This window comes from Oryza brachyantha, chromosome 2 (assembly GCF_000231095.2).
Source record: "Oryza brachyantha chromosome 2, ObraRS2, whole genome shotgun sequence".
Taxonomy (NCBI): Eukaryota; Viridiplantae; Streptophyta; class Magnoliopsida; order Poales; family Poaceae; genus Oryza; species Oryza brachyantha.
This window is the reverse complement of record NC_023164.2, coordinates 5,683,202-5,698,330: the sequence shown is the minus strand read 5'-3', so window position 1 is coordinate 5,698,330 and position 15,129 is coordinate 5,683,202. Positions and strand designations below refer to the sequence as shown.

At 39.7% G+C, this 15,129-nt stretch overlaps 2 protein-coding genes across 2 annotated transcripts; both read left to right on the top strand.

Annotated features, from left to right (window-relative positions):
• Positions 1 to 1,089: 1,089 nt before the first annotated feature.
• Positions 1,090 to 3,187, top strand: LOC102704672 (ycf20-like protein). Its single transcript, XM_006647041.3, has 2 exons — positions 1,090 to 1,270; positions 2,443 to 3,187. Exons 1-2 carry the CDS (start codon positions 1,146 to 1,148, stop codon positions 2,882 to 2,884), a joined length of 567 nt encoding a protein of 188 aa, XP_006647104.2. The 5' UTR covers positions 1,090 to 1,145; the 3' UTR covers positions 2,885 to 3,187.
• Positions 3,188 to 10,700: 7,513 nt separating this feature from the next.
• LOC102713799 (protein BZR1 homolog 4) lies at positions 10,701 to 14,463 on the top strand. The gene is made up of 2 exons (XM_040520387.1): positions 10,701 to 11,153; positions 13,226 to 14,463. Exons 1-2 carry the CDS (start codon positions 10,701 to 10,703, stop codon positions 14,051 to 14,053), a joined length of 1,281 nt encoding a protein of 426 aa, XP_040376321.1. The 3' UTR covers positions 14,054 to 14,463.
• Positions 14,464 to 15,129: the final 666 nt, after the last annotated feature.

The window sequence follows — 15,129 nt, the reverse complement described above, 5'->3', positions numbered from 1 at the left end:
CCAAATTGGCTAGATGAGCTCATCCATCCTCACTAAACGTGATTATAACGATTGTTTAGTGATAATTAGCTTGTTTTGTCATTAATTAGTAATTACCAAGTTTAAATTAGTGTTAATTAATGCTGATAGATATACTTTGTTCTTAATCTATACTAATTATGATAATATCTACTATGATTAATTTATATTATTATTTATCAGTAATTCACTATGTCTATTCCATCTATCCAAACAAATAAAAGTTAGATCATGCCATTCATCCAACCAAATAAAAATTGGATCATCATATCTATCCAACCAAACATAAAACAGAGAATCTAGTGTGTACCACTGACTTTGTTCCAATTTAATGTTTTGCCACCAACTTTATCTAGTTCTATAATATACCATCGTCTTTTTCTTTAACTTCTATGATTGCCATCGTCGTCCAGTTAGCCTCCGTTAGTACTGCTTTTTTTTAATGACTAAAATACCCCGTCAAAACTGCCAAATATTCTGAAATTTCATATTATAAGCATTATATTGTAAAACATCTAAAATTTGACTGAAAAGTTAGAATTTGATATTTCAGATTTTCTCCTAATTTTATAAGTTTTTGACCCAAGGGTATTTTGGTTATTATAACAAAAACAAACAGTGCTAACGGAGGATAACGGGAAGACGATGTTAAATCGTAGAAGTTAAGCAAAAATCGATGACATATTATAGAACTGAATAAACTCAGTGGTAAATTGTTGAATTGGACAAAAGTCAGTGGTACAGAATGTATTTTCTTAACATAAAGATCATCATGTCCATAAAAATATGAATATTCATATTTCATTCCACTTTAACCACTAACCAACCACACCCTAAGTTCTAAGTTCGTGACCCCTGACTCGATAGGTATTACTATAGAGGTATTTTGGTCAATATAAAAATACATTAGGCTATACGTGGGTCTAATAGCTCTGAATACGTATAAAATGATATGTTTCTAAAAGAATAAGAATTATAATGGTATATTTATAATTAGGTGAGTTGTAATGATATTTTTCTAAACTGAAATATTTACCGTGGCATGAATCTGATTAATCTGAAATAATCCGGTACAAACCAGAGCCGCTCGCGTCGCCGTCGCATCACCCCCGCCGCCGCCGCCGGCCATGCCGCTGCGGCGCGGAGCCCTCCCGCGGGCGGCGCCCGGCGGCTCACTCCTCCGCCGGACCTGCTTCTTCCGCTGCTGCTGCTGCTTCTTGCGGCCGGCCACAACGGGCGTGGCGCCGCTCAGGTTAGCTGCTCCCGACGCCGCTGCGCGCTCAGTGTCATCTCTTCTCCAGCGCCTCGAATTTCTCCTTGGTAGAAAAAGCAATTGGGGATTGGGTTCCACCTAGACTCGTTCAGGACTTTGGGATCATCAGAAATGGGTAGAGTTGGGGTTAGTTAATTTGCAGACAGATTTCTACTTGCCAGCGCAATTCCGTGGCACCATTGCTATGGGCATCTAGCTTCCAGAACAATTGCCAATTTGCCATTGACACATGAACTATGTATATATTCAGGAGAATCATGCACACAACACATTTTTGCTGACTATTATTCAGATTATTGTCTGCCTAGCTTATACTAAAGTTATGAAGGAAGCATATTTGTTGGATTGACCAACAAGCATATTTGTTGGATTGTTGACTGTTTAAAAGGAATTTTTAATATGGGTTCACCCAAACAAAAGGATGAAATTAAGTGTAATTGCACTGCGCTGTGTGTTGTTAGGAATTGAATGGGTGCAAGTATGCGAAATGTAGCGTACCTATATATCTTTTACCATCTTCAAACACAAGTGCACATACAAAATACAATAATTCGGGGGTTTAGTCATTGTATAATAATACTATACAAGTGGACTTATGGACAGTCAGTCTAGTTACTGATATTACCCTTTTCCAGTTTATATAGTATCTACCCTATAATGTGCTTAGACAGTTAGACCATTTTGATTTGGAAAATTAGAAACAATAAAAAATAATCCATTTGTTCAAAAATATACGACAATTTGGAGATGATATGGACATATGGTATTGACTTGCCTAATAAATTTCACCTTCAATTTATATAGTAGTGTCATATATGTTGGGAAAATAACTATAAATGTATTGCTCTTCCAAAATATTTCTTGAGCCACTTTTGTAGTATTGTCACAGGGTAAATATAAATAGTTTTCTATGTAGTGGTGGTCAAGCATAGGAATATTTGACTAGTCAAATTATAGATTTCATACAGTATTCTTTTGGGGATGGAGTAGACGAATTGCTGACATGTCCATCCTTTGTGGAACTATTTACTAGTTACCTTTATGACTGAAGGTATTTAATGATTGAAAAACGATACAAGATTGCTGCAATCAATTTCTTCAGATCTCTATGCAGAAGATTTTGTAGTTAACTTGACATCTGCACTCTGTAGTTACCAGATGAAAAATTCCAGATGGAAGCCAGTATCTGCCTTGGAAACAGGTGGACCATCTAATGCTGATAGCCAAGACTCTGAAGATGATGGTGGGTTTCTTAGCAGGACAAGGCTGGGAAGACTCATCCAAGCCGCTGCAAGGGAACTGCTCGAAAAGCTGAACTCTGCTAGAAGCAAATCCCCCACAAAGATATTCCTTGTGCTCCTTGGCTTCTATACCGCCAATGCATTGGCAACAATCCTAGGGCAGACTGGTGACTGGGATGTTCTTGTTGCTGGTATTGTAGTGGGTGCCATCGAGGGAATTGGCATGCTTATGTACAGAAAGCCGGTGAGTAGATCTCCAGGACGATTCCAGTCATTGGTTGCAATGGTGAACTACTGGAAATCTGGCGTATGTCTGGGCCTCTTTGTGGATGCCTTCAAAGTGGGAAGCTGAATCTCTCACTATCACCTTCTTTTATCAACTTACCAACGTTATTGATTCACTGAGCTAATGACACAAGTAATGAACTCGAAGGCTCCAAGCTGCTCCTGTGGTGTTGTGTGCAGAGATAGGTATTCTGTGGAGTGTGAACATTACCCATCGGCTATAAAATGTACATATGATGAAATAGTCCTGTATGAGATTTATGTAGTATTACACTTGTCTGATGTTCATCTGTGTTTATGGACAAATAATGATGCCTGTTGTAAGATGACTCTATTCAGGCTATCTCCACACCATGCAAACCATTTAATTAGCTACTTTTCTCAATAGTTGTTATCCAAATTGTTTTGCATTTCTGGCTGGCTAGCTAGTCTCTCCTGTCTAAATTGCTTCGGAAGCAACATTTTCACTTATTGGTTGTAATAATTTTGGTATGAGATTTGGTGTTGAATGGAGCTTACATACATCACTACCTTCTAAAGATTGCATGAATTCCTAAAGGCACATCAACCCGGTAACCATTAGTATTCAAATACTCAAGAAAGGCCCTGGGGTCTTTGGCTAGCACCACCGCACCAGAAGGTGGTGGGCTAGCTGATTTGGTTCGAGCCTCACTCCCTCCTTAATAAGTATAGATATGAGAGCCCCTTCTCTCGTATTCAGAATTTTAGTATTCAAATATTCAATGATCTCTTGAGTCTTGTTTCCCCGACCTCGATTATTATCAGCAGCAAAAACAGTGAGTCAGAGAATTTTGGCCTGAGCTGAGAAGATTTCTATCTTTAAATTAAGAAGACTCATCTGCTAATGTTTATAAGCCAAAATTAAAATTTCAACTTTAAATTTGGAGTTACTTTTGAGGTTTGTCATTATAGTTTATTTTTTGGCCTTTGTTTGTAGATTGCCAAAAACACTTATAAAAGTTTTAATTATTCACTTTTTCCATGGAAAAAAACCAACTGAGGACACTGCTTGTCTTTTTTCTGAATTCTGAAGATTCATATATCTCTTTTTCCCCTTGTACTGAAATCCATGTGTTGTAGGGTGGCCAAAACAAATAAATTTTGTGGCATTGACAAACCTGTTTGAAGTAAATGAATGGAAAGAAAAGAAAACCATTTGCTAAAAATGTTCTCTTTGTAAATAGTGATGAGTGATGACCCCCGATTTAACTAGTGCTTACTATTGGCCACCCCACGTGAAATACCCGTCTCTACCCTTGTCTTGTTCTCTAGTGGACAGAAGATAATTGCTACTACCTCCGTTTTGTAATGTATGATGTTTGACTTTTTTGTTATAACATTTAACCATTTGTCTTATTAAAAAATTAGTATAAATTTAAAAAAATGACATGTCGTGCTTAAAGTTTCTCTGATAATAAAGTAAGTCATAGGTAAAACAAAATGATATTTTTATATTTTTTAAATATGAAAAATGGTCAAATATTACAATAAAAAAGTCAAACATCCTACATTATGAAACGGAGGGAGTATCCTTCAACTATTACAGGTTCTCTAATGTATTTATATGGTTGTACGGCTACACAGTTACATGGTGGACTTATATAGAATAGAGGAACGGATAGTAGTTTAGAAGGATTAGAATGCTTTGGAAAACTTTCTCGTATCATCATTGGAAACAAAGTAATATAGGATTGCAAATTTGTAAGGATTGCTTTCATATACCCTTGTTCCATAGGATTTTTTTTTTCTCAAAAATAGCTCACACCTCTTTGTTGCGAGGGTCAGCCGAGAGGAGGTACAATGCGTCTCCTCGGCTTCTGCCTGGATGGATCGGCCTCCAAGCCCGTAAATACACCATCAGTCTAATGGGCTCAAGCCATCCACACGGTGAGACATGTATCCTAAGTTACTTTAAGGTGAGCCATCAGTCTAATGTGTTGTTTTTGCCATCTCCACTCCTCTCAATGCCCAGGCGTCAGCATCCGCTGGCACTCGATCGCTAGCCGCAGTGCGTGCAGTAGTACAGCACGTACTGTTTCTGGCTGCAGATTTGGCGATTGGCAGGAGCAGAGATCGCTATCCTCACATTTGGGCCCTGCTCGACACCGGAAGAGATAAAAGTTAATTAACGATGGCGTAAACTATATTACTTCCGTGTTAAACGTTATAAGATTTTCAGTTTCGCTATTCATTCGTATAAATATAATAAATACAGACACATATATAAAATATACGAATTCCATCTAAATATAAAACTAAGAGGTTGTTTGGATCCAAGGACTTTTTTTTAAGTCCCTTGTCACATCAGATGTTTAGACGTAAATTAGGAGTATTAAATATAGACTGATAACAAAATTAAATGTATAAAAAAAGCTATTTTATTATACAATTTTTAAGCCTAATTAATCTATGATTAGCAAATATTTACTGTAGCATTATATTCGTTAATCATGGACTAATTAGGCTCAATAGATTCGTCTCGCGAAATAGTCCAGAATATGAGGTGGATTTTATTAATAGTCTATATTTAATACTTCTAATTAGTGTTAAACATTGAATGTGACGTAGTCTAAAAAAAAAGTTCTATGTTCCAAACACCGTCTAAGTAGCACGTTGTATGCATGTACGTGATATATAAATGGACGAGTCTGCACGCATCTTGAGACCGTTTGGTCGTTGGTTGAGGCAGGAAGACAACGATGTGTCATGCTCATGCGTCGGTTTCCGCAATTTGTAACTCTTGTCACTGCATGTTGCTACAGTACGTATCTCCTTATCATTTAAATAATAATTATTATTTTTTAAAAAAATATGAAAATAGATCAATACTAAATGCGCAATATTTTTTACTTTGCTAATTACCTGATTAGTAATATTTTGTAACTTTTTTTTGCAATAAAGATCACAATAAAAAGGACGATATTACCCTTTCAAATTTCTACTGTACCTAATATTGTTGATAGTATAATTTAATCCCAGTCGTTCGATAAAAGTATATCAACGGTATAAATTAAATTATACTACAAGTAAAATATACCGGAGTCAACCTCATACTAAATATATCACTTCACAAATATGCATGTTCAAATACGACTTATATAAATTATAACAAAAATAACAAATCTGACTATGAATATACATATTGTATTCATAGTTCAATTTATTATTTTTTTTTATAAATAATAGAAGTTATATTTAAACCTGCATGTTCGTGGAGTATTATATATCATACTAATCTATCTTCATATTTTTCTTATTTTTTTATAATTATTTAGATGTCATGCAATAGATAAGGATGTTCTCTCTCGAGCTTATAATCCAGAAGCACTTCTGGCCCGGTCGGTCATGAATTGATTAACTTGATTGTTTGATTTGATCTCGATCTGTTTGAGAAGAAAATATTCTGCGACATGGAATTCGATCTTTCTCACGCACCGATCACGTACGTCCTTGATCGGATATCATCTATCGATGTTTCATGTTTAAAGGAATAATGGACGAAACATTGAACCATTTAGATGCATGAATGGCGTGAAATAAAAAATAAATATATATCCTTTCTGATAATATGGAGTGCTGCTATATGTACGACCATTTAGATGCAGGATTAATGTTTCAAGATTTGTGCATCAATTATCTCTCCTTGTTTGCTGGGTGCAAGCTGGACCCTTAATCTGGCCAGCAGCTATAGAGGCAACACTAATAATATTAATAATTGAGTGAAAATTTTAGACTGAGTAGCAAATCTTCTGTCTTAATTATAAGATAACCATGCATGAGGTAAGCCGGCCATGAATTTAATTTCTACATCCAGATGTAACTTCACCCATTTCTTACACGAGGTTTAAATAACTGTAGAAGAAATGAAAAACTAGTTAGATATATACTATCTCCGTCCTTAAATATAAAAGATTTTGAGATTGAATCTGGACAAATGTTTGTCTAGATTCATGTATAGAATCCTTTAGATTCTAGAATAGAGGAAGTATATTGCAGTGCAGAATTCCAGATATACAAACATGGAAGGCTAAATTTGATATAACTTGGAGAAACAATGAAAACAACATAAATTGACAGTAAAGAATAAAAAACTGATTTGTTATTTTTGTTTCTTCAAGTGTTGATCGAATTTTTATTCTATTTTACAAACTTATATTAGCACCGTATGTTTTGTAGAATTTTGGGAGATGGATTTTCATCCCTAGGTTAGATATCCTGTCATAAAAAATGTTGTAAACAATTGATAAGATGGATTCATATGAGATATATCGCACCAGACACATGTAATTTAAATTCAACATCTATAATTTATAAAAAACAAATTAAACCGAAACTAGTATGCACACATTCGTAGATATCAAATTTGAACTTTGCATGTTCGTGAAGTGTTATATCTTATTTTAATCTATCTTGTTAATATTTTTAAAATTTTCTAACAACTATTTAGGTAGCATGCAAAAAAGGAGTAGATATCCAACTGAGTGATGAAAATACTTTTCTAAAATTTTTTCATGTTTTTGTTTAACAATGTAAATCACTTGAATGCAATAGATACTTATAGGCATGTATATACACATCACAGAGTATCATTTGGAAATAAAAAGGTACCTATCGATCAATAGCCTAAATACTACCTCCGTCTTTAATTAAATATGAGAGATTCTGAGAATAAATATAGACAAATATTTGTCTAGATTCATATCTAAAATCTCTTATATTCTAAGATAGCAAGACATGTCCATCGTAAATGGTGCTTATGTGAACATATACACCAAGATAGGGAGAAATAGCTCGTGAGGCCTGTGATACAAGCCACCGATGAACGGTATAATTAATCAAATTAAGCTAGTCTTAAAAAAAATCAAATTAAGCTTGTAACACCTCAACCTAAAATGCATACGCATAGCTAGGGACGGAGCTAGAATAAGATATAGGAGGGTGGCACACTTACTTATTTTTAGTGCTTTGAACCGGATTTAGACTACTACGGGTATCTAAATTTAGATTAAGAGGGGTACATATATGGTAAAAATAGATAAATTTTACTTAAGTTTTTTTTTTGAACCGGGTGCCTGGGAACCCCCAGGCACCATATAGCTCCGCCCCTGCGCATAGCAAATCGATCATTTACCATTTCATTCTTGCTTCATGTAAAATTAACCCAGCATTAATATGGTTGAAATGATGGGTATATAAGCTGATCTAAACTCGTGTAAAACTCCCACTAAAACACTTAATTAATACTCTCTCCATTGTGATAATTTCAATCGTTTTGGATAACAATATGATCGTCTAAATCAATCTTTTATTATAATTTTGTATTAAAATATAAATAGATGTTCACTGTTATCAAAGTACTCTTTATGACTTATTTGTACATGTTGTCTTAGCATTTTCGAACTAAATATTTTAAAATTTATTAACGCTCAAAGTTTTAAAAATTTAACCATACTCTTATCTAAAATCACACGAATTATATATAAAACTGGAGGGAGTAGCCCAGAACCAAAACAAGAACACATAGTAGTGAACAATAACGCAAAGAGACTAGAGTGTTTATTACAAAGATAGCCCTAACTACAAAACAAAACCACGTCAGTACTCACCAGAAAAAGAATATTGCTCCAAGAACAAAGTAGACAACAACGACGGTTCATGAGCGTTAGGCCGCTATCCCCGGGTGCATGCAGCATCCTGTGGTAGCTCACGATGGATACGCTCATCTCACGAGCCATTTGCACGGCTGTTCTATGAATCCCCAGCTCAGCTGCTCTCCAGTCCAACACCTAGCTAGCTATTGATTCACGTGCCCAGCTGCTGTTTTGGTACGGCACTATGCATTTCCATCGATCTTCCTTTTGTCTTCGAGCGTGAGGGTCTCAGCGGCGGCGAAACTACTTAAAGAAAATTTTCTAAAAGTAAAGCTAAATTGAGACAGTGTTAACTGTTTTTAAAATTTATATATATGATAATTCTACATGATTTTGTAGGGATTATAGACGTAGTTATAGGGCTTAAGTCTGAGCTGCTCTAGGCCTCGTTCCACCCCTAGATCTGAAGATCTGATGTAACGACCCTCTCTAGGTGCATATTAGTCTATTAGCTCGGGGTTAACAAGATTATGATGATTTACAGATGTAGCCTCTAAGTTTTTCAATATATGGGGGTAATTATATTGTATAAAACTCACCATATATACATGATAATTTTTACATTTCAAGGTAATGGTGGGAATCCACGAAGCAAAGGTTTACCTCGTAGTAGTACGTAGGCTGATTTATTATTGACATATTTGATACTTAGGCTTGTTTATTATTAACACATTTTAAGAGTGGGACATCACCTTAGCGCTATTCTTGTTTATTTGCCTAAATAGGTTAGATAGACCATCACCGTAGACAGCATGCAGCTGCCTACTCATCTAAATTAGGTTGTGATTCCTGAACTATTATTTAACATAACTTCGTAATTGTTTGTAAAACTACCCCTGATAATATTACTACCATGATGAGTAAGCCCAGCCAATTCATTGTCCTCGATCTCTAACTAAAGCACCGGATCCCCGTTCTTCTGCTTGATCCTCTAAGGTCTCACCAACCATGGATGAACAGGTGAGGCAAAATGAGAAAAGTTGATCAGCAACACTTATATATTTGTTCACAAAATAAGGAATGGTATTTGTTCCATCCACTTCGTATTTAAGATGTCCTATCATATTACAACAATAGCCGTAGAGTTTTAACATGACTAAAATGATACTTCATGAACAATAGGTTATTAGGCTATGTAAGCCTATCAATAATTTAATTAAGTAAAATATAAGTTAGTCAGATTTATCGACGTTCTATTAAGTCTTTGCCAGAACATACGGTTACATTTCCATAGTTAAATGACCGAATCAAACCAATGACGGGATTATTGATATTGTACATGTCAGCGGGTAAACCCCCGTTTGTCTCATCAATATAGCACACATAAATTAATTGCTAACGAATAGTAATATATATGTTTCAACCATGCGTGCAATCATCTATGCAACTATGTTGATAGATAGTTAATGGGTAGCAATTTTCACCAATTTCCATAATTTTATGGCTATATAATCATTTATTAATTTAGCCCGCACAAATCTTTTTTTCGGTCCATAGCATGGTTGCACATAATTAAGTTTCCACAGTTATACGTGCAATCATGTGCTAGACCCAATTAAACCGTTGCAATCCCTAGTACTATGAGTTGTAGATTAGTTTATCGAAGATACAAATGTTATATTAATGCATACATGTATCATTTCACATTCCATGGTTACACGGCAGGTTTTCCGCACCATGATTATACTAGACTGTTATTATAGTCACTATGACGAGTATTTATATCGCTGATACTCAATGCGTAAATCAGCACAAGATGCATCAATCACATCATTTAAACCATCCAACCGTGCGCACAATAAATCCGACTAGAATTAATCGACGCCAACAATTCTCTCCAACTTGCACGTATGTGTATTTATGATAATAATAATCCCACGGTTACACGACCGTGCGCTATATAGACGTAACACAAATCAAACCGTTACCATCGACAACTAGGCCTAATGCTCTTATAACTATGATGACTGCCTCATCACCACAACATTATCGAGATCAAAATCCAGGTCAACGGCACCACCCCAAAGGCTGCCACGCACTCGATGACAGGTGGGCCCCACCGTGCGGCGGATTGCATCATGCATGCAACGCCACTGCTGCTGCTAAAAATACCTGCTGCAATTAGCTGATCGCCACTGCAAATGGCTTCCATTCTCGGCCACCGGCTTTAACTGCCGCATTATTACCGGCCACTGCAGATGGCCCGGCGAAATGCCGCGTTTGCCCTCCGCGCGGGCGGCGAGAGCGAGAGACACGTGTGGGGGGCAGAAGCGTCATTGCGCGTGCTCCAGCCGTCGCCGTGCTCGCTGGTGTATTTATACGGCCGGTGCGGGGGTGGGGGTGCGGTGCAGAGGCGCAGGAGCGACGGCGAGCGCGCCGCCGTTGGGTTCGGGGAGTGGTGGTGTGCGGGAGGTAGGGTGGGATGATGAACGGAGGAGGGGGGGGGGAGGGGGAGGGGGAGGGAGGGTGCCGACGTGGAGGGAGCGGGAGAACAACCGGCGGCGGGAGCGGCGGCGGAGGGCGATCGCGGCGAAGATCTACGCGGGGCTGCGGGCCTACGGCAACTACGTCCTCCCCAAGCACTGCGACAACAACGAGGTGCTCAAGGCGCTCTGCAACGAGGCCGGCTGGACCGTCGAGCCCGACGGCACCACCTACCGCAAGGTCCTCCTCCTCCCTCCCTCCCTCCTCCTGCTCTTGTCTCTTGTTCAATCTTTTCTTTCTCCTCTCCTCTTCTCTGCTCTGGTCTTCTCTTGTTGAATCTTTTCTTTCTGCTCTGCTCTGGTTTCTTGTTGAATCTTTTCTTTCTCCTCTTCTCTGCTCTGCTCTCGTTGAATCTTTTGCTTCTGCTCAGTTCTTGATTCTTGTTGAATCTTTTGGTTCTCCTCTGCTCTTCTCTTGTTTCTTGTCGAATCTGTGTTTCTTGTTTTTCCGCTCTGCTCTGCTCGTGCTTTCTTGTCGAATCTTTGCTTCTCGATCGACCGAACGAGCAACGTGGAATAGATTTCTTGCTTTGCATTTGCGTCGATGACGAGAGGTTGCGTCGACAGGTACACCGGAGGTGAAGCTTGATGGCTAATTTTCTGTCTCTTTTTTTCGCCTCGCCTCGTCGAGATTTTCTCGTTATCCATGATTGCCTTTTGGCCTTTTCCCGAGACGCCACGGGACGCGCGTGCTCTGCCTGCCTCTCTCGCCTTCGTCTTCCTTCCTTCCCGTCTCCTCCGCCATTACCGGAGGAAAATTCTCTCCCCTGCTCTTCTCTTTGCGTGCGTGGGACAGAGGGCAACGCACTAGCAAACTCAGGATTACGCATGCCCTTCGCTTGCGACATTGCGCGGCCGTTTCCGGATAAAAAGCATGTTTTTTTGTTGTTTCTTTTTTTTTCTTTTGGTATCTGGAAAAAAATCTTCGGTTATGTAGAAACAAAAAGAAAATTGTTCTTGATTTCATCTTGTTGCTTTTGTTCATGGTGTGATGCAAAGAGACGATGCTGTGTGTTGCCTGCTTCTTTTACTGTCTTTTTAGGCAGGGAAAAGATGAAGTGGTAGTGGTGGTGTACTTAAAGCTCCTCACTTTCGTTTTTTTTTTTCCTCGTATTTTATTTTTGTCTTGGCAGAACAAGCAGAGCAGTAGCATCTTTTGGTAGTACTAGCTCCAAACATTGCTATCAGGATCTTGTTTGCAGAATACAATGTAGAATCAAATCTATCTGTTTTCAAACAATTCTTTTTGTTGTCTATGGTTCTTTTGATGAGATGTCTTCTTTCTTTTTAATTTAAGGATTGGATTTTTTTTTAACTTTTCTGAAGTCTGCTGGATGACAATTCAGCTGACAAGTGACAACTGAAGTTCTACCTGCTTTCCATTGGAAAGAAATGCAAAATATATTGAGTGTAGCTTGCACGGTTCAGTAAATTATTAAGGTGTAAAATAGTAGCAGCCAAGATTGTTAATTTTTGGTCAAAGCTAGAATCTTTACATATCCATTTGCCCTGTTTTATAAAATAAGTCTAAGTTGCCTGCATGCTCTGTCCCTAGGTACCTTGAGTAATTCCTTTTTTTTAAAAAAAATAATGTAAATGATTATATCTATGGGTGTCATGGTCCTCATGGAGTCTGGACAGAAACGAAGTTGCTCATGTGAAAAAAGACTGGTGAAAGAGGCAATTATGGGGACAAAAGTTAGTGGCATGGTCATAGGCAGATAGATATGGGCATGACCGAATATTACATCAAAGAAAGCTAAGGCTGTCACAGAAGGCTTTCATTTCAGAAAATCAACTTTGCATTACAAAATGACAAATTCCACACAAGTATCTTCTTTCTTTTATTAAAATCACCTTTTAAAGCAGTCATTTTTGTTGTGTGAGTGTGAGTTTCACTGAGGATTTACCTTCCACTGTAGTTTGCCATTGCCACCATTTGGCATATCGTAGTTTGAATTAATGAAAATTCATGTCAGGATATGCAATGTTAATTTTTTTCAGGCCATAATTTGTGAAGGTTAATTCTTATGCGTTGAATTTAGCAAGAATTCGCATTCATGTTTCTTGTAGTTATCTTTTCACATGTGTGATATGAGGTGATTGTTTTATTCCTATTAACTGTACGAATTTTTTTTGTCCATCTATGCAAAATGTCATAACTTGCTATTGTCAAATTTTGCCAATTTGGTTTGAAATTTTCGTTTTAGAAGTTTTGGTTTAATTTTTCGAATAATTCGTCTGTGTTTTCAGGGATGCAAGCCGCCGCCGGCAGAGCTGGCTGATCAGCTCGGCCGGTCGACGTCGGCGAGCCCGTGCTCGTCGTACCAGCCGAGCCCGCGGGGGACGTCCTCCTTCCCCAGCTCCGGCTCCTCCTCTCAGATCACGCTTGGCGGCGGCGGCGGCGTCTTCGGCGGCTGCGGCGAGGGGAGCAGCCTCATCCCGTGGCTCAAGACCCTCTCCACCGGCGCCGGCGCCTCGTCGTCCAAGTTCCCGGCCCACTACTCCTACTTCGGCGGCGGCTCCATCAGCGCGCCGGTGACGCCGCCCTCGGGCTCTCCGCCGCGCACGCCCCGCCTCAAGACGGCGGCCTGGGAGTACCACCACCCCGGCAGCGCGGTGCCGCCGTGGGCCGCCGGCTCGAGCTACACCTACGCCTCCCTGCCCAACTCCACCCCGCCGAGCCCCCGCCGCAAGGTCGCCGCCGGCAACGACCCGGCGGCGTGGCTGGCCGGGTTCCAGATATCCTCCGCCGGGCCGTCCTCTCCGACGTACAGCCTCATGGCTCCCCCCAACCCGTTCGGCGCCGCCGGCTCCTCGAGGGCGATGGGCACGCCGGGGCAGAGCGGGACGTGCTCGCCGGTCGCCGGCGGCGCGCCGGCCTTCCACGGCGACGTCCAGATGATCGACGGGGAGCGGCGCGAGTTCGCGTTCGGCGGCGAGGGCGTCGGCGGCGGCGGCGGCGACAAGCTGACCGCCGGGCTGGTGAAGGCGTGGGAGGGGGAGCGCATCCACGAGGAGTGCGGCTCCGACGATCTCGAGCTCACCCTCGGGAGCTCCATGACTCGCGCCGATCGTTAGCTGATCATCTCACCATCATCATCAAGAAGAAGACGAAGACATCAAGAAATGGATCGCGCGAGATGATCCAAGAAAAGCTTTTGAGGAATCTGAACTTGGTTTAATTCATGCAGTTCGTCGTTAAATTTAGCTTCTTTTTTTTTAAAAAAAACTTTTTTTTGCCTTCTTATTCTATAATTTTCTGTTATTAGAAGACAATGGAAAGGAAAACATGGCAAGGGGAGGGAATTAGAGTGTTCATGATTAATGGATTTTCAGACAGTTGGGAGTAGAATTCAGAGAATAATTTAGTACATTATGCTGCCAGGCTTCTGCTGATCCATGCTGATTGTGATTGATGCCGTATGTGCTCTGTGTTTCTGATTGATGATCAATTGCTCTTGATCCTGCAGTTCAATTCCATAGCTGATTAGGTTTGAGGTAGTAGCAGGCTGCTCACTTTCTATGAAACTTTATCATTCTTCCGTGCATCCTTTAGTAGTAGTACTTTTGTTTTTGTTTTTCTTTCAAAATTAGCCATCTTCAAAACTTATTTTACGAATAGATCTATGCAAAAAGCGTATTCTAAAGATAGACCCTTGGATCCGCAACAGATGTGTCTCAGGATCTATGGCAGGGATCGGCGATGAGTTAGGGGTCCACATATGCAGTAAGTTTTCAAGATCAATTTGTAAAATATGTTCTTTAAAAGGTCTAAAATGTCAAGAAAAGGTCTAAATGTATTCAGCGTAATTCCGTTCATGAGTTCTGCTGGAACAAGAACTAGTACTGAACTGAAGTGAATTATGGATCTCTCAATCATTCAAGGGCAGCAGTATCGAGACGGCATATTCAGTCAGACACCGATTGGACACTGCCGCATTACTGTATCATGAGGGCTGGACCTGGAGATTAGACCAGGAATATATACATTCTGCAGTGACAGGGACAGGGATTCCATTCATCTGCAGTGTGTGCTCTTGGCATGCCAGACAAGCTCCACATGCGCCACGCTTCAGTAATCATATTAGCTGCAGTGTTACTTCAATTTTCTCACAACTCATCATGTCAGTACAATGGACTCGGATGAAAGAAAT